This window comes from Leptinotarsa decemlineata, unplaced genomic scaffold (assembly GCF_025532065.1).
Source record: "Leptinotarsa decemlineata unplaced genomic scaffold, Ldec_3_MD MMD2_tig00026314_RagTag_RagTag, whole genome shotgun sequence".
NCBI lineage: Eukaryota > Metazoa > Arthropoda > Insecta > Coleoptera > Chrysomelidae > Leptinotarsa > Leptinotarsa decemlineata.
The window spans coordinates 10,847,033-10,872,466 of NW_027412684.1; the positions used below are offsets into that span (position 1 = coordinate 10,847,033).

Consider the following 25,434-nt stretch of genomic DNA (forward strand, 5'->3'; position numbering starts at 1 on the left):
CGAAGTCATTGATTTCTCAGATGTTACTGCTTATTAGAGCATTAATGTTCAATTCATACATCATCTGCCCTATATTATTGGACTGAAAACAACCGTGTTAACAACAAATACTTTTATTCATAAATTAGATACATTTGTAACATAAATAGGGTATCGTCAACTGCTAACTCACAATTATTGAATTTGTGCATGGTTCTCTCTACCCTTTCTAAAATTTCCTTTTCTGGAGGAGTAATCATTTCTTCTATCTGCAATACAAACACATTATTACTGGTTTTATTATTCTCATGAATGGTATATCACAAGATAGCATTGTTTGAGAGTGGTCGACAATATTTCATGGTGAATTTCATTAGTTCAGACTTCCATTGTCTAATATGAATTGAAATGATTTCAAATCCCTGAAAGAATCAATAAAATTAACACAAATAGCTGAAAACAATTATGGTAAGCAAAAAACCCTGAAATGAAATTACAATAAAGGAACAGATACAAACAACAAATAAAAAGAAATAAAAAGTAAAAATTTCAAGCCAAATTAATTCACAACTTTTCGATTGTCAGTATCCACAATCTTCTTCGGGTGATGACCGAAGTCCGAACTAATGAAATTCAAGGCTGTAATTACTGATCCTATATATTGTCACATGATTGAATACTCTTTGTAGTAGTAAGTAGTTTATCCACAAAGTTCTTGATGCTTTTCAGAAGTGGAATAACCTTTGTCAAAAGGTTTAGAATTAATAAATTAATATTCGTGATCAGAAATACATCATATTTATATATAAAAAAGATCAATATGAGTTACTGAGTCATATAATCTAAAAAAATACATGTAGTACAAACAGATCTATATAAACAAAATTGTGCATAAAATACACTTTGTATTAATAGTCTGTATTGGAACTGGTAGTGACTTAAATATATTGACAGCAGATTTATTTTTCCTAGTTTTCTATCCATATATCGTTTCATCCTCAGATATTATTGGAGTTTTTTCCCAACACCAAATCGTTATTTTTAACACCTCGACACGTGTTTCGATTACCAAGTGATCATCTTCAAAGAGGAAGATTAAAACTAAGAACTAGTGCGAGCTAATCCTATTTATGCTATAAAGGTAACCCATACAGGTAAACCATCCAGGCGTACCAACCTAAATTAATTTTGCAATTTTGCCTTATCTATTATTTTACAATATATGTTTAGATGAAACAATTTTCAGCTATATAAAAATTAATTTCACAATATTGCCTATCCAAATTTATTTTTGCAATGTGTCCTTATGTAGTAATCAGTAAACCCAACAACATTATTTTATTTTATTTTAACAAACTATATAGTATGCTCTTCGGTATAGGTCCGTCATCGTTATTCATAATATTATTGTGTTCTCTTATTTCATCTTCAGATTTTATAGGAGTGATTATCTCTGTTTGACATTGATTTTCTATATTGTACAGCAGGTGACACGAGTATTATTGCTCATGGTAGTGCTCATTTGATTTAATGAAACAAGGTTACACGATTCAGTTTGAATTGTAAACCCATCATGTATGGACATTTCCCATGTGATAGATCCGAATGTCACTGTGCTGTGGAAGATTGAATATGTAGTAAAAAGTGCGTCTATACTAATGGCACCTTCAATTTGTCAAAGAATACATCTCTTTGGAGACAGATCAGTTGAGAGTTTGTTGATATGTGTAGATATTTCACCGCATCATCCTCAGGGCATTTTGTTCTGGATAACATGGTTTTTGTTTCATTTCAATTCAGTTAATGTGTTTGGAATCAGTCAGAAATGTCCTCTACGATATTATGTCGTAATGTTGGCCTAATCACCATTTATATTTATGTGTTCTGAAAATGTAGTATCATTTGCAAAGAGGCAAGTGAAAAATGTAGTATAAAGAGGCCCAAGAGTACTTCCTTGTGATAAATCGTTTATGTTATGTTGCTGAAGATGTAATTGTTTTTATTTTTTAGCTGCCTCAAGTAGTTCTTCATTCATTTCATCTTTTTTCAGTGTTGGTAAAAGTTGCTCATATTAATTTTTTTTAATACCAGAAATGTTTAATTTTATTTATATCATTGTTTATAACATTGAAAGTTTGAGTGCATTATAGATGGGCTAGTGAAAGTTTTGATTTTGTGGAATTACCAATTTGTTTATTATGCCCTGTAGATGTTGAGTTATTCTACGTGAGGTAGTTTGGAATGAGGTTAAATAGTTGTTATATAAGAGTTTTTCTACAGGTAGATTTATATAGTAGGAAAGAAAACAAAACGTGGAACAACCATCAGATGCATTGGTGGATTTGAAACAATAGAGGAATCAAAAACTCAGGAGATAACTCAAAAATAACAATGTGTGTTCCATATGCGCGTTATAGAAGAGGAAAGAAAATCGCAAAAGGTAATGAAAGACTGGAAGCTTTTGTTTTGCATGCATCTTAAATAGATATCATGGAAGGTATGAATGCAAATGTATTTTCTTTTTGTGCAGTGAATTTCTTATGTAATGTGATATATTTTGTGAGTATTCTGCAGATTTAAAATTTCAAAACTTAACATTCTGGTACATTGGCTACATAGGTATACACTGTCTGTTCAAAAATTAAAGTGGATTTTCATTTCCCTCAAATGATATTATTTATTCATCAATTTCTATTTTGTCCTCTTCAAAATAGTCCCCCTCAGTTTTCGGACAAAATGCAAAAGCAATAAACTGTTTTCCCATAATACCGGACATTTTCTTTGACAAGAACTCCCGATGCACTATGCCACAGTAATTGACGAAAACAGTGAGCAAAATCTTGACATTTGATCGAACTTGGCGTTTTTTTTTGGTGTTGGCTCTCCTGTGCTCTTCAATTGCGATGATTCAACTTTGGTTTCCATATCATAACCACATACCCATGTATAGGAATGTTGGCTTTCACGGCTGGCGTCAATGTTTTGGTTGGTTTCCGGATTTTGCCGTGGTCTTTGGTTACAATCTCTAAACGTTTCAACTGCAACTGCGGCAGTCATCTTCAGTGACGTGGTCGAAGTACTCTTCTTAACATATCAGTCGATAAACCAAGAGTACTTCGACCACGCTACTGAAGTTGACTGCCGCGTTGGAGATTGTAAGCAAATAAGAGCATGTCAAAACCCGGAAACCGACCAAAACATATATAGTCGAAGTAACTGGTATTGTGCATACTTAAAGTATTGGCACCCTCAAAGGCCAAAAAAACCAATACAAAGAAATAAATCCGCTGTCAACTAGTCCACGTGGACTGAAGAATTGGCGGTTCGTGTATTGAATGATTTTTACTAACCAAGTTTTATGATTGGCTGAAGAGTCATGAAATTAAATTTTGAAGTCATGTTACTGTGACGAATAGATGCGAGGATGGTTATAACAGTCGTGTCGTCAATGTTGAGTTCAGGAACTGATCGCGATTTGAGTGTTGAAATTTGATATTGGTGCAGTTATTATTACTTAAAATTTTTGTTATCTGTTTAAAATGTGGTATCCTTGGACAAGTACTAATAGTAATAACGAGTATGATAACAACGCAGACTTTTTCCTGTGTAGTGGTTCCAATAGCGATAGTGAACAATGCGAAAAACAGATACCAGTGAAAAAGATTCCGATGCATTAGGATGGGTTCCGAATTTTTTGAAATTATGTGAAAAAAAATTTGAGGACTGCAATGTTGACTATCATAAGAACATTGAAGCTAATATTTTCGAGGAATGGTTTGAAAACACATTGATTCCAAGTTTGGAAGTGAATAGTGTAATAGTTCTTAACAACGCTTCCTCATTCGCAACAGCTCATCAAAGTACCGAATAAAACCGAATAAAAATTCGAGGAAAGATGAAATACAAAGTTTTTTAATGGATATCCATTTGTATTTTGAAAATTATTACACCAAAAACCAACTACTTGAAGTTTTACAGACAAAAACATTTGAAAAAGTGTATGCCCTTGAGAGTATTGCTGAAAAGTATGGACACACCATACTGAGACTTCCCCGCTAATTTTGTGTTTTCAATTCCATCGATTTGATTTGGGGAAATTATTAGGCATAAAAATAATTTTCCAAAATTTGATAAGAATGTAATAGAGCTAATTAAAGAAAAAGTATCTGATATTACTGAAGAAGAATGGCAGAAAAGGATTAAAAAAGTAATTTTAGTTGAAAAAGACTATATGGAGATTGGACACTTCCATATTAATGATGGAAATAAATTCATTATTGAAACGTCGACCACTAACGAAGGCTAAGTATAAATTATTAATTTTTTTCAATTGATTTTTTTCAATTTGTAGTCAAAATTTATAAATACGGCAGGTTAATGACTTGGTTTATATTACGCAGTAACTTTTCAAGGGGAACTTTTCAGTTTGCCCTTCAGCAGATTCTCTATTGATTCATCTGTTCATTTTTCAGATTGTGGAAAGTTATATACCCAAATAAATGTAGGAATTTTCAAAAAAGGTATAGTAAACAAATATTGAATTGATACACAGCCTGTTCGCCTAATTGTGAAAACGATGTTTAACTTCGACGTCATTGTAAATATTTTCCTGTTATAGCACTCAAGTTATTGAAAAATTAAAGAAATCTTTTGATCACTGAAGATGAAACAAAAATAAATGTAGAGAATAAAATTAAATCAACAATCTTCCTATGAAAACATTTCTCCCACACACCTGTAACATTTTAGTCAACATAGATTTAGCCAACCAAGTTAGCATCATCAGGAGATGAACAAGAAAGTGTTGCTGTTAGTAGGAGAAATGATTTCATTCAATTCACTATACGTTCCAAGTCTACCTTTCAGCAACAACTTACGTCTGCTAACTGTTCTTCGCTGGCTCCCTGGAGTCTCATCCCCATCGCGATAGTGTCAACCCTTTGTTTCTTGTCAATTATCCTCTTATTCATATCCCTCTCGTGATTCCTCCTCGTCATAATATTAAACAATGTCTTGTGGCACAGCTCTATGATCATTCTCACCACCTGTTTCAACTTTATATGAAACAATGTAAAAGACTTTTGAATACCACTCCCAGCAGCCGCTTTCCTCAGGTCTTGCATTTGAAGAAAATTCTCCTCCAGTAACTCGTAAGTTAACCTTTTGGCTTCTATGGGATTTATCATTGTCAGTTTTTGTATCAGGTCAAGTTCGACATACTGTTTCAGTTTGACTAGTCTGAAAATTCGAGCAGCTTTCGAATCAAACTTCTCTAAGACACATTGTTCTGCGATTTCCCAAGCGAATTGGGTGAAAGCTTCTTTCAGATATATCTGGAAAGATCCTCCACTTGCTTCCCCTGACTTTCTTATCAAATTACTTTGGTCTTGTTCTGCAACATAAATAAGCATTTTGCTTTAAGATTATTCATGTCATATCAAGAAAATCTGCATATAGGAACAAAAGTGTACTTGGTGCATATTATACATTTTTTTGTAATGAAATTGGCTCGTACTTGATGAAAATCCATAACACATTCAGGTACGTACAGTATGAACATGCTTGAGGCAGCTATTCTATACTGAATCACGTGTTGCGGTTTTGTGAATTGTTCAATGCAAATGTCACAATGAAGCGTTACCTGAATATTTACTCCTGATTGTGAGTTCTTATTCCCTCGTGTAGGGTAATCATGGATTTCATTTTGATAAGTTATGAACTGGTTGAAATAGGTAGGAAATTTTCCAGTGATAATTTTGAAAATAAATATCATGGAAAAATAGGAAAGCCTGTCTTTTACAGATAGCCAATCAAGAACCTGAAGCATGGTCATTATAGGGGTGTATCTATTACATTTTAGGAGTATACGCATACATCTATTTTGTAGTTTTTGCAAAGATGATATAGAGTTTGCATCAAAAAGGTTGAGAAATGTTGGACAGTAATCAAAATGAGGTCGAATTATCGTATTATAGACTGTTAGTGATGTTTCAAATGTCAACGTGTTACTAATTCTTGTAAAGAAGAATATTTTTTTAATAATTTTGTTATGAATGTAATTAAAATGTTTTTTAGGCTCAGAGTGTTGTCTATCATAAATCCGAGGTATTTGAATTCCTCAACCAATTCAATTGTTTCACTATATATTTTTATGTTTATGGATTTTTTGTCGATTAGATTATATTTATATTGATTGGTTATGATCATTGATTTGGTTTTGTTTATATTGAGTTTCATTTTATTGATATTGAGGAATTCGAATATTCTAATAAGCATATTATTAATTTTTTTGACAGCATTCGTTAAGCTGATATCGCTTGCTGTCAGCAAAGTGTCATCTGCAAAGAGGTTTATAAATTCACAGTCCTGAATATGATTGATGTCATTTAGATATAAAATAAACAGTAACGGACCTAATACACTACCTTGTGGAACACCGGTATTGATGGCTTTTTTTGTTGAAATGTAGTTGTTTACTTTAGTACACTGTGACCTCTCTTGTAAATAACTAGAGAACCAATTGAAAACGTTGCCAGTCAAACCATAGTACTGTAGTTTCATAAGTAGAATTGAAATATCTATAGTCTCGCATTTAAATCAATGGATTTCTTTGAGCAAAATTTTGTGATTGAAGCAATCAAAGGCCTTAGTGAGATAGGAAAAAATTGTCATCATTTATTTCTGAATAACTTCCTTATAGAAAAGGGAAAAGTTGCATCATTTGTATTTTTTCAGCCTTAAACAGAAACTGATTGATGATTTAAATTCCGTGCAAGTTTGAGAAATTGCGTTAACGTTTCTTGACTAAATTTGAATTGAAGGGGTTATATTTTGAGGAGTGATTAATTTTTGGGAAACAAAGTTTTTGGCTTTCTACTACTTCATTTCTTTGGAAGACTCTCACATTTTTTGTATCAAGATGGAGTAGTAGAAAGCCAAAAACTTTCTTTCCCAAAAGTTTCTTGACTAATTTCTCAATAATTTTTGTTACAGTTGATACTAGAGAAAAGAATGAAAGTATCTCAAAATTGCATCAACTTAACCTAAAAACAATTTGCAAAACAAAAGGAGTGGAGTTATCTCTGAAAAAATATTGAATTATTCTTTAAAACCTGCTGACTGTAAGCGTGAGTACAAATAACCCATATAAATGGTTACTACTTATACTACTGCTTTAATGAATTTTAACTAAAGATATACTAGTAGTCAACATTGATGAGTCATCTGCAAGAATTTAGACACATGAAACATTGGAAAAATCAAGTGAACAGTGGGCTTTGGTAATCTAATCAGAAAAAGAGGACTTCAACATTTATTTCATTGTAAGGGGACGAAACACGATTGTACTGTTCGCTTTCATGGATGTATCGGTTTATAAGCCAAATCAAATCAAAATATACTTTATTGTCCGAAGATTTGCATCTTATTGACAAAGTCCAAGAAATACAATGTTAAATATAGAAAAAGTATTAAAAAAGTATAAATGAATATATAAAAAAGTTCTAAAAATGTATAAATGTATAGATAAAATACCACCATGTATAAAGTGATAGTACAAAGAATAAATTGCTAATGTATTGTTAAAAGGATTCGCTAAAATACTCTTCCAAACTATAATAGGGTCTATCAACAAGTAGGTTCTTCACCGCCTTTTTGAAATGAATGTTGCTTAGATTTGCAGATCTCATTTCTAGTGGTAAATGGTTGAACAACTTACCACCATTATAGTATATGGAATCCTTGAATAAATTCGAAGTTGGGATGGGAAGTCTAAAGGTATAATTGCTATTACGAGTAGCATAAGGAGAAGAAGCAAAGTTGAACTTCGATTTATGTTTATAAATAAGGCAAACCTCTAAGATAAAAAGTGCGATGACTGTTGAAATTTCGTTGGCAGTGAACAAGTTCCTGCATGGGAGAAAGTATCGCAGATCTTATTGCTGGGATCATTTTCATATTTTTTGTTTATGCCTCCCTATTGTCAGTTCATTTCAGACAGATAATGAAGAAATACACGCTTGATAAACGGAAAAAACTTACTAAGGTTTTCTTTTTATCAAAGCCACAAGTAACAATCACTTATGGTGGTAGATATACAAGGTCTGTTTAAAAAATAAGATGAATTTTCATTTTTCCCAAAAAATATTTATTCATTCATCAATTTCTATTTTGTCCCCTCCAAAGTATTCTCCCTTAGATATAATATACTTGTGCCAGCGTTTTTCCAATCCTCGAAGCAGTTCTGATATGCACTTATTGTATGGCCTTCAGCTCTCAGTGATTCAGTTTTTATCTCCTCAATTGTGACAAAACGCAGTCCTTTCATGGGTCTTTTCAATCTTGGAAACAGGAAAAAGTCGCAGGGGGCCAAATCGGGCGAATACGGTGGCTGAGGCATATTACGGTGTTGTTTTTGTCAAAAAAATTACGAACAAGCAATGACGAGTGAGCAGGTGCATTATCGTGATGTAAAAGCCATGAATTATCATTTCACAATACCGAACGTTTTCTTCGAATTGGTTTTCGCAAGCGGGGCATAACTCCAAGATAATACTCCTTACTGACCGTACGACCATGTGGCAAGAACTCCTGACAGTGAGCAAATCCTTGACATTTGATAGAACTTGGCGTAATTTTTTGGTCTTGGCTCTTCTGGGCTCTTTCATTGGGATGCTTGGACATTAGTTTCAATGTCAGAACCATATATGCATGATTTGTCACCAGTTATGACCCTTTTGAGGAAATCTAGATCACCGTTCACGTCTTTAAACAATTCCTGAGCGATGCTCATGTGACGGATTTATTTCAGTCGGAATTCAGCAATTTTGGAACGAACTTTGCTGCCACAGGCTTCAGGGCCAAAATTTCTGAAAAAATTGCATGGCATGAGCCAACCGATATGTCGATATCTTCAGCAGCTTTGCCAATAGTGATTCAATGATTCTCCATAACAATTTTCTTCATTTTCTCAACAGTTTCATCAGTTGTTTATGTGCTGTGTCCTACGTCGTCGATCAAATCTTCTCGAATTCCGTAAAAAGCTTGTACCACTTGTAAAAATTTTTCTGACTCAAAGTACAATCGCCATATGTCAATATCAACATTTCAAGTGTTTTTGAGCACTCAATTCCTTTTTACACAAAATTTGATGCAAATTCATTGATCAACTTTTTTCGATAACAGAAAATCGCTGAACACGCAAAACCCTTCTAACTTTCATGCCCCTCACCAACTTACAAAACACGCCAAACAGCTGAAACTGTGAACATATGTTCGAGACGAGTCTACCAACATTAAAAAATCGTTAATCGAATTTACTTAGCCCGCGAAATTTGAACATTCACCTTATTTTTTCAACAGACCTCATAATCTGTTGTGTTAGCTTCAAATCATATATGTGAAATCATTTACTTTAGCAATGGTATTGATTATGTATCATTTTATCAGATTCAAATAGCCAAACTAGGGCAAACAAGAAAATGGACAATTACCAATATTTCTTTAAAAAAATATGAGTTGGCATACCTTCCCACCATTTTTTTTATATTGCGACTATTGCAACTAAGAACCCAATGAATTTCCCACAACCCCACCTATATATCACATACCTATCACATTGACATACTGATCAAAAAAAGTAATGAGATTCAATGGTTGCTTTCGTTTCTTCACAATATCCTTGATTTCAAGAATTGGAACTGGGTTGGATACACCAGCCCATGGATCTGTTCTGATGTACATTTGTTGGAGTAGTAGCTCCACAAGTTCCCCAGCAAACTCATCAAATTTTTTAGTGTAAGCTTCAACGATAACTTTATCTCTCATATCCTGGTGGAATCTATCGAAATTGACGCCAAAATATGTACCTGTTGAGAATACTTTAGATTAGAATAGGTTATTGAAGCATATATCAATAAGCTACAATAGACCACATTTCACTTGAAAGAGCAGGGTCTTTATGTTTTAATATTGGCAGCACTAGCTGTTGAATTCATTATGACCTGTCAAATATAATGGCCATTTTCATCATTCGTCCTTCGAAGAGAGTGTGTGGTGTGCTTTAGTGAGAAGATTGTAGTAGAGGGCTGTCTTCGAATATCCAAATTTTGGTACTTTTGAGGTGATTTTTTTTTTAAATAAATAGCTAATAATAGCAATATACATCTATCATTCGATACAATAACGAAGAAATCAAATGATATGCAATCAGAATCTGCAAGGTAAATTTGAATTTGTCTTGTCACATCTCTAACCTCGATACTCATATCGCACCCGGCCTGTTTAATAAAAAACTTCAACAGACTGAATCCATAAAGCAGACCATAAACTAATTCACTCACTGGGTTACGGAACCCTAGTTAGGGAAGACGATTAGAAGTTTGCATGATGAAGTGAAGAGAAACAGAACAGAAATAAAATCTGCTATTGAGGCTATAGAAGCATGACTTTTATGAAAATTGAGGAGCTCAAACAGAGTCATCTGTCTAGAAAAAGAAAACATTTTGCCTAAAAATAAGGTGGAAATTATAGAAAGAACTGCAAAAAGAATAATATAATAATATTCGATTTAAAACACGTAGAAATATCTCCCAAGTCTGTGAGTGAAAAAATACAATGATATTTTTTTTAAATCATACATTCCTGAAAATCAAACAAATTTGCTAATCATTCCCTGGCTATTTTGTGAATGATTTTATTGAAAAGGGCACTAAAATGGAAAGTTTGATATATTGTCATCAAAATACAAGTTGCCAACCATTGTCAAGTGAAATCTGGTCCGTTCGAGCAATTCTTGAGAAAGTATTTCGAAATCAATTTCATTAACTTCAAATTTTGACGTTTTTATCAATCATAATTTGATTTCTGTTGAATGAGATTTTTTTAAAACAGAATGAAATATAATAATCCATTAATTCTGAGGACCATTTTGGATAAGGATTTCATTTGAAACACTTTTATTTTTTCCGAGTTTCTTTCTCTTTGTATTTGGATACACCAGTTGTCATTAGCACCATTTGTCATGTTGATTGTTATTGGCAATACTGGCGTTGATAGGTGAAATTCAGCAGTACCATTAAGAAGTTGGACAGTTGACATTTTTTTCCTCAAAATGTTTTGTCATTCGAAGTTTTGTTGTATTGTTTACAGTAACTTGAAAATTGTGTCTCAGTGAGAAAATGTAAGTAACATGAGAACACTTTCCTTGTGGACCATGGAGACAAGACTTGATCGATACACTTCGATATACTTTTAATAATGAAGCACCTCACAATCTGGTTCGATGAATTCAATCGTGGTCGTAGTTCGCTCACTGACAAATAAAATCAGGTGCTGTGCCAGAAAAAATCACTGCAAAGTGATGGTATGAATTGCATACAAACGATATTGCATGAACATTTGGACGTGAAAAAATGTGTTACTGTTGGATCTCACACAATTTGATACTTGTTCAACCAAGATTGTTTGAATTGGTGCAAAAAATTCTTGAGAAACTCTATGGAAGTGGGTTAAATGCAGTGTACATAACACCTACACAGGTGACGAGTCATGAGCCAGAAACTAAACAGCAGTTAACTGTGTGGGTCTTTCAAAAAGAACCTAACCCAACAAAAGTTGTTTGCACTCAAAGCACTTCAAAACAAATTGATTCTGGTTTTTTTCAGAAAAACTGGTCATTTTACAACAGTACCTTTAGGGAAACGTAGATCAGTCAATTATAAGTGGTACGCAACCATTTGCTTGCCAGAAATCCCCACAAATTAGCCCAAATATTGAATAAATGGGTGCAGTCCTGATTTGGTACTCAATGACTTCTTTATATTCCCAACCATCAAGAATAAACTACGTGGTCAACGATTTCTGACGCCAGAAGAAGAGATTCATGATTCAAAATACACGTTTTGGAGGTACCACTTTTAGAGTGGCAATAATAAGTAATTGGTTTTGGAGAATGCAGAAGTGTATTGTTCATCATATGGCAATTTTCAAGGTCACATTACCACGTGTTTCTTACTATATAGTCGTAAAACTTACAGGGCTGCCTTCGTACAAACATCAACTACTGACACTCAAATGTACTAGATTATAAAGAGAAAAGATTGGATTTTTTATATGTTTGTAATGGATAAAATCACAAAGTACTTTAGAAGAAATACATGTGTTCCACACGAAATCCTTATCCACTAGGTCAACTTTAATTTCTACTTCAAATTCTACAGGTTTTGAAGAAATATATAAAAATAGATGAACGAATGTTAATAGTCTTTTCTAACGATACCTTCATCAGGAAAATCTGTATTATTAGCTTTGGCTTGTAGAATCAATTTTATGTCGAGTGGAGGGATTGTATGTGGTTCTTTATCGTCAATCACAAACACGGGGACTGGTTTTTCCTCTACTCCAACATCTTGTAACCGTATCAAATACTTTGCCGTCACCAATGACACAAATTTATCTTTCACTAGAGCAAATGAGATATTGGTGTTGTTTTTTGATAACCTCTCCTGAACTTCGACTATAACTTCCGAAGCGGTACAATATTTCCTATGCAGGATTTCTTCAATAATCATCTCACACTCGTCTCCAAATTTCATCTTTATCAGTTTCATATACTTTGGATACCGTAATGCCAGTAGGATTCTGTCAGGTTTCAAGGTATAGTTCGCAATATTTTCATTTTTGTTTGGAGTAAATGTAACCATATCAGCCTTCGTCATTATTGACAGAGCCTCTTTCACCTAGAATAATGATAATAACAATGTTTATTGGTAGTATTGAACATGTGGTAAAGAACATGTGGTAAGAACAATTTAGCAGTTATTTGCATAGCTGCGAAAATTGAACTTCGCCTTTTACTATAACTTCATATATGTAGTTAGAACTTGATATTGTTATTTTTTTGTGTAGTTGTGGTAATAAAGACGATTATTAATTCTATTATTATATAATTTTTGAGCGAGAAGAAAATGTCATATATTTCCACATTATATCGTAACAGTTTTCTAATTTAACGAATACATGTGGCGTTACAAAGTGGTGGAAAAAAGAAGTAAAATAAAAACATATTTTTGTATAACATTCATTGCATTGATATTTAAAAAAGGTGAAGGAAGTAAATGTGCTTTTTTAACTCATAGAAAAACTGTTTTTTGGATTTGATTTCTTCTGGAAAATGAGTTATTGATGAAACATAAGTGAAGCGTCTGTAACCTACTGACCTACAGTCAGTCAATGTTGAAGACTTTCTTGTCCATATAATTCGGTAACAGGATTTCAATGAGAAAAATATTTGGCTTACATCCAAAACTTTACACCAACAAATAAGAGAATCTGAAGGACATTTTGGTTTGAAAGATTACCTTTAAAATCTTTCGGGTCACTTCAAATTGCTTCATATGGTTAAACTGAGTGGAACCTCATCCCCCTATGCCATAAGATAATCTGAGTTGGAAGCCAAACTAACTCCGAGATAATAATACATTTTTGAATGATGAACTTTGGATTCTCGTTTTAAGCACTTTTTGGAATATTTTTGCCAAATCGGGTAAAATAATAATAATTTTTATTATCCTGTAAGACAATCAAAAAGGTACATTGTGTAGGATAAGTCAGAAAAGAGCTCAAAAGTAAAACTAAAAATAAGACAATTTACTAAGAGTAATACATTCATTGAAATTTGCATTTTATTATTCAATCATTTCCTGAAGGGAGTAATAGGTTTTCTCTAGTAGGAAAGACTTAAGTGTAATTTTGAAGCTGGGGATAGGTAATGTTTTTCAATTCAAGTGGTAGCAGATTAAATAATCTGACCCCTATTACATTGGGGGAATTGTAAGTCAGTGCATTTCTACAATATGGCATATGAAAGCATAAGAATGTTTATTTTCATTACCACTTTCATATATTGTCCTGACAATTCCTATTTTGATTGCTTAAGGAAACAGCTTCTTTCTTGAGTTTTGTTTGCAAATGCACTTAATTGAATAGAACTGGCCGATACTTGATGAAAATAATCCATATTAAAAAACTAATCAATACAAACCAAATGTTTCGATCGTACAATAAACTATATTGATTAGTTTTTGTTTTCAAATGCCCTTATATAACTCTCAACTCTTTCCATTGGTAAAATTTGTGGCGACCAGAATACAATAATTTTTCATTATTTCAAAGTGATTTCAAAGTTTCTGGAAACAAATCCTTGTAACCTTAACATAAAATCAGAACAAATATTAAAAAATATCACCTCAGGATCTACAAGAAACTTGAAGAAAAAAATATAAGTAATGAACATTACTCAAATATACAGTACATTTTAGCCACATCAAGTGTCTAATATTAATTGAAGTTGATGGAAATCACATGTATAATGCCACAAAAGTTGAAGGTTTATTGTCTACCTCCATGAACGAGTAAGATTTTTTAATAGAAAATGCTGCACCTAAAATTATCCAGTTGCTGAAAGCTATTCCCTTCTTTTTCTGAAATTTCTTGAATGATGAAATAAACTTTTTTATTTATGATTCACTTCTGTCCAACTTACTGCTTCATTACTGAACCTTATTATGTGTTAATTTTGTTTATTTCTTCCCAAGGTATTCAAGTACTATTTCAATATCTTCAGCACTACTGAAGAGGTTCAAAATGATTGATTAAAGATTTTCATTTTCTCCTGACGCGCCTTCGTCCTGCCAAGCACTGAGGCTGACCTCCAAGATCTCATGTTAAAAAATATAGGCTCTTTTAACCAATGGAACATAAAATATGCACTCGCCTGGCACTTGTTTTACCAATGGAAATCACTATAAGTGAAGAATAGAACAATATACAGTGAATTATAACATAAATTATTTATATTTACCAATTCTAAGGGAAAATTTGTGCATTTTTTTATATGCAGTATAGGACTTGGTCCGTATTGAAATAAATAAAGTGCAACTTTCTCTATCACAGGACCAAAACGCTCTATCAGTATTAAACTCAATACTTTTCCCAGTTGGGCAGACATTGTTACCTAAAGTTAAAATATTTACAAACTTTTTTACATAACCTCATCTCATCAATCATGAACCATGAAGTATCATGAAATATTCTTCTTCTTTTTTTTCTTCTGGTGCTAGGTCTTTGCCCATAACCATAAATTAGTACATACAGTATGCTTTAGGGAACACCCGTGTGTTCTCTAAATAATCTGCGAATGTTTAGAGAATAACAATTTCTCAGAAATCGTTTGCTGTGATGTCTGCGAAAAAATTACTTGCCTATATCAATAACAGACTTACAGATGACATATATGGAACATTTTAACGTATTCAAAAAACACTAATGCGAAATTTCCACTTGAAAGTTTACAAAACCGCGACACCTATTTCGCTGTATAACAGCATCTTTGGGTGTCAATTTACAAAACTCCGACACGTGTTTCACTATATAATAGCATATTCGGGCGTCAGTATTGCGACGCCTGAAAATATAATTATCATATATAATGATGTCTTGCAGTGAATAACAAGAGGACGAATCTTGTCGACGGTTGAAACTTGGCTTTTCAACTAACCACTTCGAAGAGCCTCGTTTATCGATATTCGAGCATTGAGTTCTCAGTCGATAATCCGTTGTTAATTTTTCTGAAAGCTGTACATGTTTGATAAAATATAATTATAGACAAATGTTTCACTGCTAATAACCGTCCGTATGTATAATTAAGGTTATGTCGGTGTGTATTTCTGACGCAATAAGTTCGCGCGTGCGCCCTATCAAAAATTAAATACCACAGAACTTATAGTTTGTGTACCGTTCAGATATCACAAAACTGAACTGTCACTAATGTCGGGAATCAGGATCATGTTTATTTTCAACCGCGCAACTCAGTAGATGGTATCTAATTTTCTAAATTTTCAGCAGTTAATTTTTGAAAGTTATCGTTTCGACCAAATATTTCTTAGCTTGAAATAATGATTTTGAAAAGTAAAAATAAATATCAATTTGTTCACGTACGTATAGTCACACTGAGCTCTTGAACGATCATTCGTGACAGGTCTAATCCATCCTTTCAAGTTGGAATCAGACAACCAATGTTGAGAAAAATATTGTTTTCGAGACTTTTTGTATTTTGTATTAATCAGATGAACTATCTTCCATTTCCACTGTAATTTGTTTCACATAATTTATAATACTCGAGACTTGCTCCTAAGACTATAACGTATTGACTATGCATATGCATTCAAGTGTCATCTTCGAGTGCTGTTCATTGCCTCTTCTTCTTTCATATTTTTTTCAATATTGATTATTTGTAGAAAATTCAGCTACTTTATGTTCAAATCCGCTACTGCCGAGTAAATTCCGCTACAGTAGCGGAATTCCGCTACGGTTGGCAACTCTGCATGGGGGTGAGCCCGCCCCCCCTTGCGCGCATTCATTTTTTATGTAACCCCCACTACAGCTCTTGCAAGACATACAAACGCTCTGCACAGAGGCGTATCATTACTTGTTCTCCAATGCTGTTGGCATTGTCTGAATAATTTGTGTTGTTTCTGAAAAAAATGTCATCGCTAATAAAAACCCAGTCAAGCCGGTATCATTATACAACATTTTATTGAACTGTACTATTACCCACAATATTAAATAAAATATGAAAAGAAATCACAAAAAACTTATGTTCCACTTGCTAGCCTAATTAAAACTAATTATAGGTATTACACTGGACGGCAAGGGGCTTATCGTAATCCAATAGTAATTTAGTTGGGAGAGTCTATACCTGTGAGATCGCTCACCATCACATTTGGCGCTTGCTATATCTGTTATGAATTTTTGAAATTTCATTTGTAGTGAATCCTACTTTCCAGCCAATTCTGAACGATTTACTCTTAATATTTATTGCTTTTTGAATAACTGAAGGATCCCTTTCAGAATACAAAATCAGGGTCTTTCAGAGAAACCTTTTTGCTTTTGCTATAAGACCTGTACACTGTAAATTTTGATGCCATAATTTTTCAAGTAAAATATCAACAGTTTGTAATCCACTGTATCGTAGGCTATTTTCAGATCCAGAAAAATTCCAATCACATATTTTTACCATCTAGAGAATTGATATCAATTGGTTGCTTAGGTGTTGAATTTTTTTTTGAAATGCCTTCTGTTATTTTTCAAATCATCGATTAGCAGATATAAATTCAGTGACTTGGTTTATCAGAACTGTTTCCAAAATCTGGGAAAGTTACGTTATGCATTTTCATCAAGTATCGGCCAATTCCATATCATGAAATAATTTCTTTGATATTTTTTATGATGATATTATCTAATCAGAAATACAAACTGAGGTAAGTAGAAGTGAAGTGACAAATATGGTCTCATTTATGGCATAGCCCTGTAGATCGCGACGATTCCATGTGGACCTGCTTTTGGGTGTCATGATGTTTAAATGAGATGCCCTGCGGGCTCAAAACTAATGTGAAAGATGGAACTGGATTTCTCAAGATTGCAAATGGATATATTTTACACTGTTAATTTGTTAACTAATCCGATAAACTTTATACTACCTCTTTCTAAAGCTTTATTGATGAATGAATTCATCTATCTATGATTCCATTCGTGTTTTTTCAAGCTACTTGGTTGCGTGAAAGATTTCGAACAGATGTTACACTGAAATGGTTTCTCTCCTGTATGCGTTTTTTCATGGTTTTTCAATCGACAACTTTTACTGAAAGATTTTGAACAGATTTTACACTGAAACGGTTTATCTACCATATGACTCATCTGGTGAATTTTCAAATGATCATCTTTAGTGAAAAATTTTGAACATATGTTACATTGGAATGGTTTTTCTCCAGTGTTGTGAATATTTTGGTGATCAATTAAGTCACCCTTCAGAGAGAACGATTCTAAGCAGATGTTGCACTGGAATATGTGATTATGAATCTTTTTGTGAGTTATTAAAATACATTTTAGAGTGAAAGACTTTGAACAAATGTCACACTGAAATGGTTTTTCACCTGTATGACTCCTTTGGTGAATTTTTAAATAATCACCTCTAGCGAAAGATTTTGAGCATATTTTACATTGAAATGAATTTTCTCTTGTATGACTCTTTTCGTGAGTTTTCAATTGATCACCACTAATGAAAGACTTTGAACAAATGTTACATTGAAATGGTTTTTCGCCTGTATGAGTCCTTTGGTGAATTTTTAAACTAGAACTTCTAGTGAAAGATTTTGAGCATAATTTACATTGAAATGCATTTTTTCCTGGATGACTCCTTTGGTGATTTTTTAATTGATCACCGCTAACAAAAGATTTTGAGCATATTTTACATCGAAATGAATTTTCTATTGTATGACTCCTTTGGTGAATTTTTAAACGGTAACCTCTAGTAAAAGATTTTGAGCATATTTCACATTTAAATGAATTCTTTCCTGTATGACTCTTTTGGTGATTTTTCAATTGATCACCTCTAATGAAAGATTTTGAACAGATTTTACACTGAAATGGTAATGGTACTCTTGACAGTGGTTCATACATTATGTCTTGTTTTTTCTTCACGATTAGTTCATCTTCTTTCTTGAGAGGAATCGGTAATTTGGAATCTGCAAAAGATATCAAAGACATTACATGAAAGACAAACTGTCTTTTATATTGTGTGTTCCCAATAATATTCAAAGACGTTCATTAGTCGTTCAACATATCCAGATTATAAAGCAACTCAAAGTGAAATTGCAATGAATATAATGATAATAATATGATTGTAGTAATCTCTCATTTTTTTTTTGGTAAGTTATACTGAAAGTGTTGGATATAAAGTTACAAGTCTCAAGATTACATTGAACTTGTCCTGTAAAACAGAAAGTCGGATATTTCTTTTTTGTGTATGGTGATATTTAAAAAACCTTTTATTTTCCAGACTGGAATTAAACCTTTTATAGGACAGGACACAATCAATGAACAGTACACAATCAATGAACAGTACAATAATAATTGAGATATTATTAGCCTAATATTTACAAATACTCTTGATGATCAATAACGTCAGATAAAAGAAAACAGTAATTATATGATAACAAATCAATAGGTGAACTGAACTTATTCAAGAAACAATTTATTGTGAGATTTTCACTGAACATGTCTAGTAAAAATCTCACGAAGTATTTCTTGAATACGTTATAGATTTTCATCAAGTATCGACTGAACATAATTGATTAATTTCATTGAATAAGAAATAAATTGGAGGCTTAATTTAAAAATTTGTCCTCTTCCTCTACGAATTAGGAGTACCTAAAGGGTTGATATTGGGACCAAAATTGTTTGTATTGTACATAAATGATTTGGAGCATCCGGAACATTCATAACAATGTATGCAGGTGACACATCAATTATAATCTCTGACAAATCAGATTCAGTTTCGAAAGAAAAATGTAACCAAGTTTTTAGAAGTATTGGTTTTCTGCAAACAATATATTTGCAAAATGAGATTTATTCATCAGCAACAAAAATGTGATATCATCAGTTTCAGAACAAATATTATCTATAGACAATTTTTGCTCAAATTTTAGTTACTTTCAACTTTTTTTTTAATATTATGAACATTTTCAGAAATGAAGTGAAATTACAATATGGTGAATAATATGAATGCAATACTGTACCTGTAGCAGGATCAAAAACACACTCATTCTCACTCTGAGTCATGTCCTGACCTTGCATATTGTTGGTCTCCGAACTGCTGCTTTCCACCGCAGAATATTCCTGGCGGAAGAAATTAGTCTGGCTACAAAAACAATCACTAAAACAGCACCCACATTTATTTTCCTCTCCTTTATCGACATTTTCAGTTTTGAGATTTTCGTAAATAATATCAATTTCATCTTCACATTTTATTTCGCTCTTTATACCACTACTGTTGTCGTCACCATTGTGATCAACAGAGTACTCTTCAGAAACAGAAGCATTGTTGAATATTTCACTTCTACCAAACATTTCGAGTGAGTGTGGTTCAGTTTATCAAATCTCACTAATAAATTTGTATGAAGAACTACAGATTACAAGAATTCTTTTTGTAATCTACAACTAACCATTTATCATCAATCATGACCTGTATTTAATATACGCCTCTCTATGTTTTTGACTTTTGCTTCCTCTCATGTACATATTGTGGAATTTCAATATTCTCTAAATGGTACCAAATTGTAATCCTTGTGGTCATTACTTGGTTCTTGCTTTCTTTTTCTTAGGATTATTTTCTATGCTGAAAATTACCAATGGGTAGATAATTAGCACAAATATAGAATGACAGTGAAAATGATTTTTTTCAAGTATCGATAACAGTGTTATAGCAGAGTGACTGTAGTTGTTATTTATTTATTTCCAGAGTTATGTTGTGAGTTCATTATTAATGTGATCAAAATATGTTCCATGAATTTTTAATATTTTCAAGTCAAGATCAGTTAACTAGGTTCATATTGTTGGTGGAGTATTCATTCTGCTGTCGACATGTTGTTTATATAATAAAAAAAACCTGAAATAGCGCTTACTAGACATCCAAGGAATATATGATTTCAAGTTTCGGTTTTCCCATGCATATTCATAATGATCATATTTACACCAGCACTCTCTTCTAGAAAGTATTCACAGGAATCAAGAATAAGTACATGTCTACCTTCTACTCTCCTTGACTAGCATCATTGCTAACATAAGACATTTGACTAACTGTTGATAAATTTGTCATGATCCCTGTCAGAAAGAAGTTTTCTTTCTATAAAATTGAAATACCTTTTACTAAATACTTTTACTTTTTTTTTATTGTAGCCAAAGTATCGTATCAATTGTAATTTTACATTTCAATGTTTGTAAAGGGGTTTACATGTTCAACAGTTTTAAAGTGGCTATTTGATCAATCTGAATATATAATTTCATCTACCACGTGAAGAATGAGAAACAAGCGTTTGATTCGTTATACTAATTTATAGGTATATTTTTATTATGACTGGCAATAATTTGTAAATGATACATGGAATATATAACAAATAACTTGTTTGTGAGACAATCATCAGTAACTCATTCATTAGCAATCCGTATTTTATCAAACTCTATCTCCTATTCTGTTTCTTTTTATTTGATTCTTATAATAATCTTTCATTCCTATTCATTCATTCCTATTTTTGAAAATTATACCAAAAACCCTGTGTGATTATATGTACCGGTGGATTCATACACCTTTGCAGTCACATATAATTAAAAGCAGTTGAAGCACTAACTTCCAGTGGCAACATTCACACACGAGTATAGATATTACATAATATTTCTCAAAATATCTATGTGCACGAATTGCAAGTTTTTCGTATTCCCAAATGAAAAATATGAATTCTTACGACTTAGTTGCGATTTACAACTTAGGGTTGATTCATGCACCAGTCTTGAGTCAAATATTGCAAGTTTTGAATTGTGAAAATACATGTTTTTCATTTGTTATTACCAAAAACTTACAATAAGTGCATGATATCAAAGTATATTATAAGGTAAAATTCATGCTCCTGCATTAATGTTGCCACTGAAGATTAATGATGAACTACTTATGATTTTTTATGACTTGTGACTGGGTGCATAAGTCCACCAAAAATCTTTCACACTGACACTCTTTAAATATGCTTTGGACCTCCGCATCAACGATCTCCCTTTTTTTGACCTGGTTTAGAACATCAACATTTTCAACATGATTATCTTTTTTGTGGAGGACATTCACTCTACACTCATATTTAAAAATTGTCCTGTTAGTTTAAGGTTAGTCAAGTATAACCTGAATGTTAAAATATTAATAGAAATTAGCACACCTGTTTTATCTTCTTGATTTTCATTACTATCAATGTGGGAGTTTTCATTCATCTCAACATGAACTCATTCATTAACCTTAATCTCTCGATTGATAATAATTCACTTCTCAAATACCCAGTGACGTGATTTCACTACACGTTGATTCTACTTTCTGCTAGCGTCATAGGCTAGTGTGTTCTACCGCTGAGTGTAGTACAGGGTAATTGGTGTAATCTTAGGTGCAGATTTAGTATGTTTCTATCCTTCATTAATCAAATGAAAAAGAAGACAGATATATTGGATTTGAAAACGGAAAAGGCAATAACTCTACTTCTAATTTCTAATTAGGTTTCGTATTTATAAAAGAATCCTTGGGAAAGTATGGAATGGGCGACATTAGAATTTAGAATTCTATATAATGAAATAATTGTATATTTAAACTGATTGATTCATTTCTTCGACTTAAATATCCCAAATTAGAATACCTACATAAGTTTCGCCTTTTTTTCAACAATATAATCAAATGAATGTGAAGATCTTATTTTTACTTACGTTCACTGACGTAAATCAAACGATAAGGCAACCTCATTTTTATCGAGTGGTGGGGTTATGTGTTCACTGACATTTTCGATATTAGATTTGTTTTGTAAAATTGCAGTTGTTTCAGTGTTTCATCGTTCTTCAGGGTATAGGTTATAAACGTTTGTAAACATATGTTTGAAAAAATTTCGTCTTGAACACTTTCAAGTATCATTCATTTGTTCATGATTACTTAAATTTAAGAAAAACATGTTAAAATATTTCAAATTTCACAACACTGAAATTTGTAACAAATCACCCCAGTATTGATTCACCCTGTACGATGCTGTTATAGTACGGTTAATGATCAGTAAAGAATGTGTTCAAGGCGTGGGTGTTAAAATTTAGCTTATCTTCTTTCTGAACTATTCTGCTTAACAATCAAGCTATGACTAACGGAACTGAATATACACTGATTACTCATTCATAATATAAACATGGAATTAGGTGTTGACGCCTTTGATTACATGGAGAAACGAACTGCCAGTCTACCTTTATTTGTTGAGGACTTACCTAGCAACTTGAACCCAGGTACATGTATCAGTATTCGCGGATTTGTCAGTCCTGATTGCTCAAGGTATGTATGATAGTGCAATATGTAAGTAAGAATCAAAACTTCTTGAGTGCTAAATGTAAATGTTTTTATTATCATCCATATGCCATCTGCCACATGCCATAACCATAATCAGTGTTGCTAACCTAATAAAGAGAATCATTCCTCAGAGGCGAAGGGGGGCTGTGTGGCATGGTTAATTTGTTACAAACGCAAGTTTCTAAAGGCACAAAATGGAAGTACTACAATTGGTTTGCCAGAAATTGATGTCAAAAATCTGATAGGAAAGCGCGAAATATAAATTCATGGAAAAATGAACCTAATCTAACACCTAACCTTGAATGTTTTAGAAATGCAGTTCAACGAAAAAAGTTGAATTTTTCTGAAATTGCGGCATACCGCATCAAAAATAATCTGTAAGAATAAATGATATTTGTTTCTCAGTTTTGATTTATTTTCTGGCTTTGTCACTTTTCTTCGTGGCGTAGATAGGTAGGCAATTTTTCGAGAAAAATATATAGCATTTTGATTGATCGGTAATTGGTACACAGCATATAAAAGACCCACAAAGTTATTTCGTCAATCTCGTTGGGCCGGTTTGTTTAATAAATATTAGCACCAAATTGTAATGGGTGTGAGGCACTCAGAAGTGGAAATAATTTGCTGATACATGATATCTATACATTGACAAAGTAAAATGAACAGAAACTTTGCAGAAACCAGAAAAAAAGGCTTATCGGTCACCTCAAAAGATTTTCCGTATAAAATATCGAAAGCACAATTTTTACTCCCATTATTCAAAATTTTTCAGTGGAGTCTTAGAATATTGATTAAAATTTCTCTCTCAAATTATTCAAATTCAATATACAATTTTCATGGGTTATATTGGGCATTCTGCTTGTATGTAACGTATGATCCTTTTAAAAATTCAATGTAGCTATAATCTAGTTATTAGATGTACTTCAAAAATATCAAAAATCTTTAATTACCCTGTGTTCAAAAATTACACTCGTGTGTGTGATTTTGATTTCTGTTATCTGAATAAAGTACGTTTTCTCAAACTTTTAAAATATAAAATTTTGGATAAAATAGTTCTATCTTCGAACAAGAGAGGCAAGCACTACACTAGATTCGAAAGAGACCATAGACTATAACTTATGGACTGGTTGTACCTTGCTGACTATGTTAGAGAAAGCAATAAAGATAGACTGCAAAGAAAAAAGGGATTTGGAACAAAACTATTCCATCTTTCACTATCTGTCTTTCTTCAGGTCACATTTAGGACGGTAATTTGTATTTCTTACCAATAAATCATTAACGACTGATTTGAAAGTATTCAATCTTTTTCCACTTATTTAGTCTCTTATTCTTCTTCTAAAGCCAGACCCAAGGAAAAATTTCTGAAGCATAAATGTATCTGAAACATATCTGATAATCATACTGAATGAAACATAATTCTCAAATTTGGGTTGTAATGATAACTCAGATTTCTTTTGGTGTCAACGATATCGAATACTACCTATTTCATTAGTTTCGTGTTTTAGATATATTATATGTTGATACCTTCTCGAGCCACCTGGGAACTCCAGCCATAATATGGAAAGTATATCTGAATTGTAATCGCTTCGGCGCTACATGTACTATGCTGATATTAAATATTACTGGAGTTTTTTCCCAACACCAAACCGTTATTTCAACACCTCGACACGTGTTTTGATCACCAATGGATCATCTTCAAGAGAAGGATTAAACTATAAATACACTTGCAATGTTATCATTATTTATACCACATATATCTCTTCTAGCTACCTGCTTTTGATTGTCTTAAATCAATTCCAGAATATTGCCTTATCTACTAGTCTTAAATTAATTTTACAATGTGTCCTTATGTAATAGTCAGGCAAATCTAATAATTAAAATATCATTTCAACAAGATATATACTATACTATCAGGTATTGTCCACCATTGTTATTCATAATATTATTATGTTGTTGTTAACTTGTCTAACTAATCTTAATGAGGTAAAATCTATGGAATGGTTTTGTTGCAAAATATGATGGGGGACTGCTGATTTTTCTATTCTCCATTTTTAGATGTGCTAAGTGTTCCTTATAGGTATCTTATTTTAATAGATCTTTTTGTCTCCAGAATATTTTGCATCGCATTTAATTTCGTAAATTCCAGACTTTTCCGAATTCTCGACTTTGTCTTTTGGATTTCCTAAAAGGCTCTGTAGTGTATGACTTGTTTTAAAAACCACCTTAATACCTAGTTCCTTGAAAATTTTTCAAAAGTTCTTCGTGTATTGATGATATGGAACTGAGATATATTTATCTTGGTTTTCGTCGTTTCGTCTACAGAACCTTTTAGGAAATCCAAAAGACAAAGTCGAGGATTCGGAAAAGTCTGGAGTTTACGAAATTAAATGTGAGGACTGTGGTGCAAAATATTATGGACAGACAAAAAGATCTAAGGAACACTTAGCACATCTGAAATATGAAAGACCAGAAAAATCAGCAGTCACCCA

General features: G+C 32.6%; 3 protein-coding genes and 1 long non-coding RNA gene across 10 annotated transcripts in view; 2 read left to right on the forward strand and 2 right to left on the reverse strand.

Moving 5' to 3' along the window:
• The window catches only part of LOC111505711 (galectin-8), a 37,261-nt gene that overhangs the window by 607 nt on the left and 11,220 nt on the right, over positions 1–25,434 (forward strand). Inside the window, exons 2-3 of the mRNA XM_074181611.1 lie at positions 2,260–2,419; positions 22,801–22,930. Of these exons, the coding sequence (XP_074037712.1) occupies positions 2,371–2,419; positions 22,801–22,930 (179 nt within the window). The 5' untranslated portion in view covers positions 2,260–2,370. The remainder of the gene's footprint in view (positions 1–2,259; positions 2,420–22,800; positions 22,931–25,434) is intronic.
• Positions 98–15,017, reverse strand: Polr3C (RNA polymerase III subunit C). 5 transcript variants are annotated; one of them, XM_074181606.1, is made up of 6 exons: positions 14,522–14,780; positions 13,338–13,548; positions 12,257–12,716; positions 9,588–9,845; positions 4,857–5,371; positions 98–248 (listed from the first exon to the last, which is right to left on the reverse strand). In XM_074181606.1, exons 2-6 carry the CDS (start codon positions 13,371–13,373, stop codon positions 114–116), a joined length of 1,404 nt encoding a protein of 467 aa, XP_074037707.1. In that variant the 5' UTR covers positions 13,374–13,548; positions 14,522–14,780; the 3' UTR covers positions 98–113. The 5 variants fall into 5 exon arrangements, with proteins under 5 accessions (XP_074037707.1, XP_023016293.2, XP_074037710.1 ...); XM_023160525.2 differs by lacking the exons at positions 13,338–13,548; positions 14,522–14,780 and adding an exon at positions 14,840–15,017; XM_074181609.1 differs by lacking the exon at positions 13,338–13,548.
• LOC141485255 (uncharacterized) lies at positions 9,841–14,695 on the forward strand. Its single transcript, XR_012467119.1, has 2 exons — positions 9,841–11,158; positions 11,643–14,695. It is a non-coding gene; the product is annotated as an uncharacterized lncRNA (long non-coding RNA).
• LOC111505688 (uncharacterized) lies at positions 16,554–23,005 on the reverse strand. 3 transcript variants are annotated; one of them, XM_023160557.2, is made up of 4 exons: positions 21,795–22,261; positions 20,499–20,719; positions 19,614–20,212; positions 16,554–18,560 (listed from the first exon to the last, which is right to left on the reverse strand). In XM_023160557.2, exons 3-4 carry the CDS (start codon positions 19,942–19,944, stop codon positions 17,551–17,553), a joined length of 1,341 nt encoding a protein of 446 aa, XP_023016325.2. In that variant the 5' UTR covers positions 19,945–20,212; positions 20,499–20,719; positions 21,795–22,261; the 3' UTR covers positions 16,554–17,550. The 3 variants fall into 3 exon arrangements, with proteins under 3 accessions (XP_023016325.2, XP_023016318.2, XP_023016310.2); XM_023160550.2 differs by lacking the exons at positions 20,499–20,719; positions 21,795–22,261 and adding an exon at positions 22,867–23,005; XM_023160542.2 differs by lacking the exon at positions 20,499–20,719.

Bases quoted from the DNA above. Each gene is read 5' to 3' on its own strand.
- Polr3C (XM_023160525.2), bottom strand. From the start codon at position 14,986: ATGTCTGCCCAACTGGGAAAAGTATTGAGTTTAATACTGATAGAGCGT. The intron at 12,717-14,839 runs GTAAATATAAAT...TCATTATTCTAG, and splicing joins CAAATTTTCCCTTAGAATTG to GTGAAAGAGGCTCTGTCAAT. The intron at 9,846-12,256 runs GTATCGTTAGAA...TATTCTCAACAG, and splicing joins TACAGATTTTCCTGATGAAG to GTACATATTTTGGCGTCAAT.
- LOC111505688 (XM_023160550.2), bottom strand. From the start codon at position 19,944: ATGTTTGGTAGAAGTGAAATATTCAACAATGCTTCTGTTTCTGAAGAG. The intron at 18,561-19,613 runs GTACAGTATTGC...TATCTTTTGCAG, and splicing joins TGTTTTTGATCCTGCTACAG to ATTCCAAATTACCGATTCCT.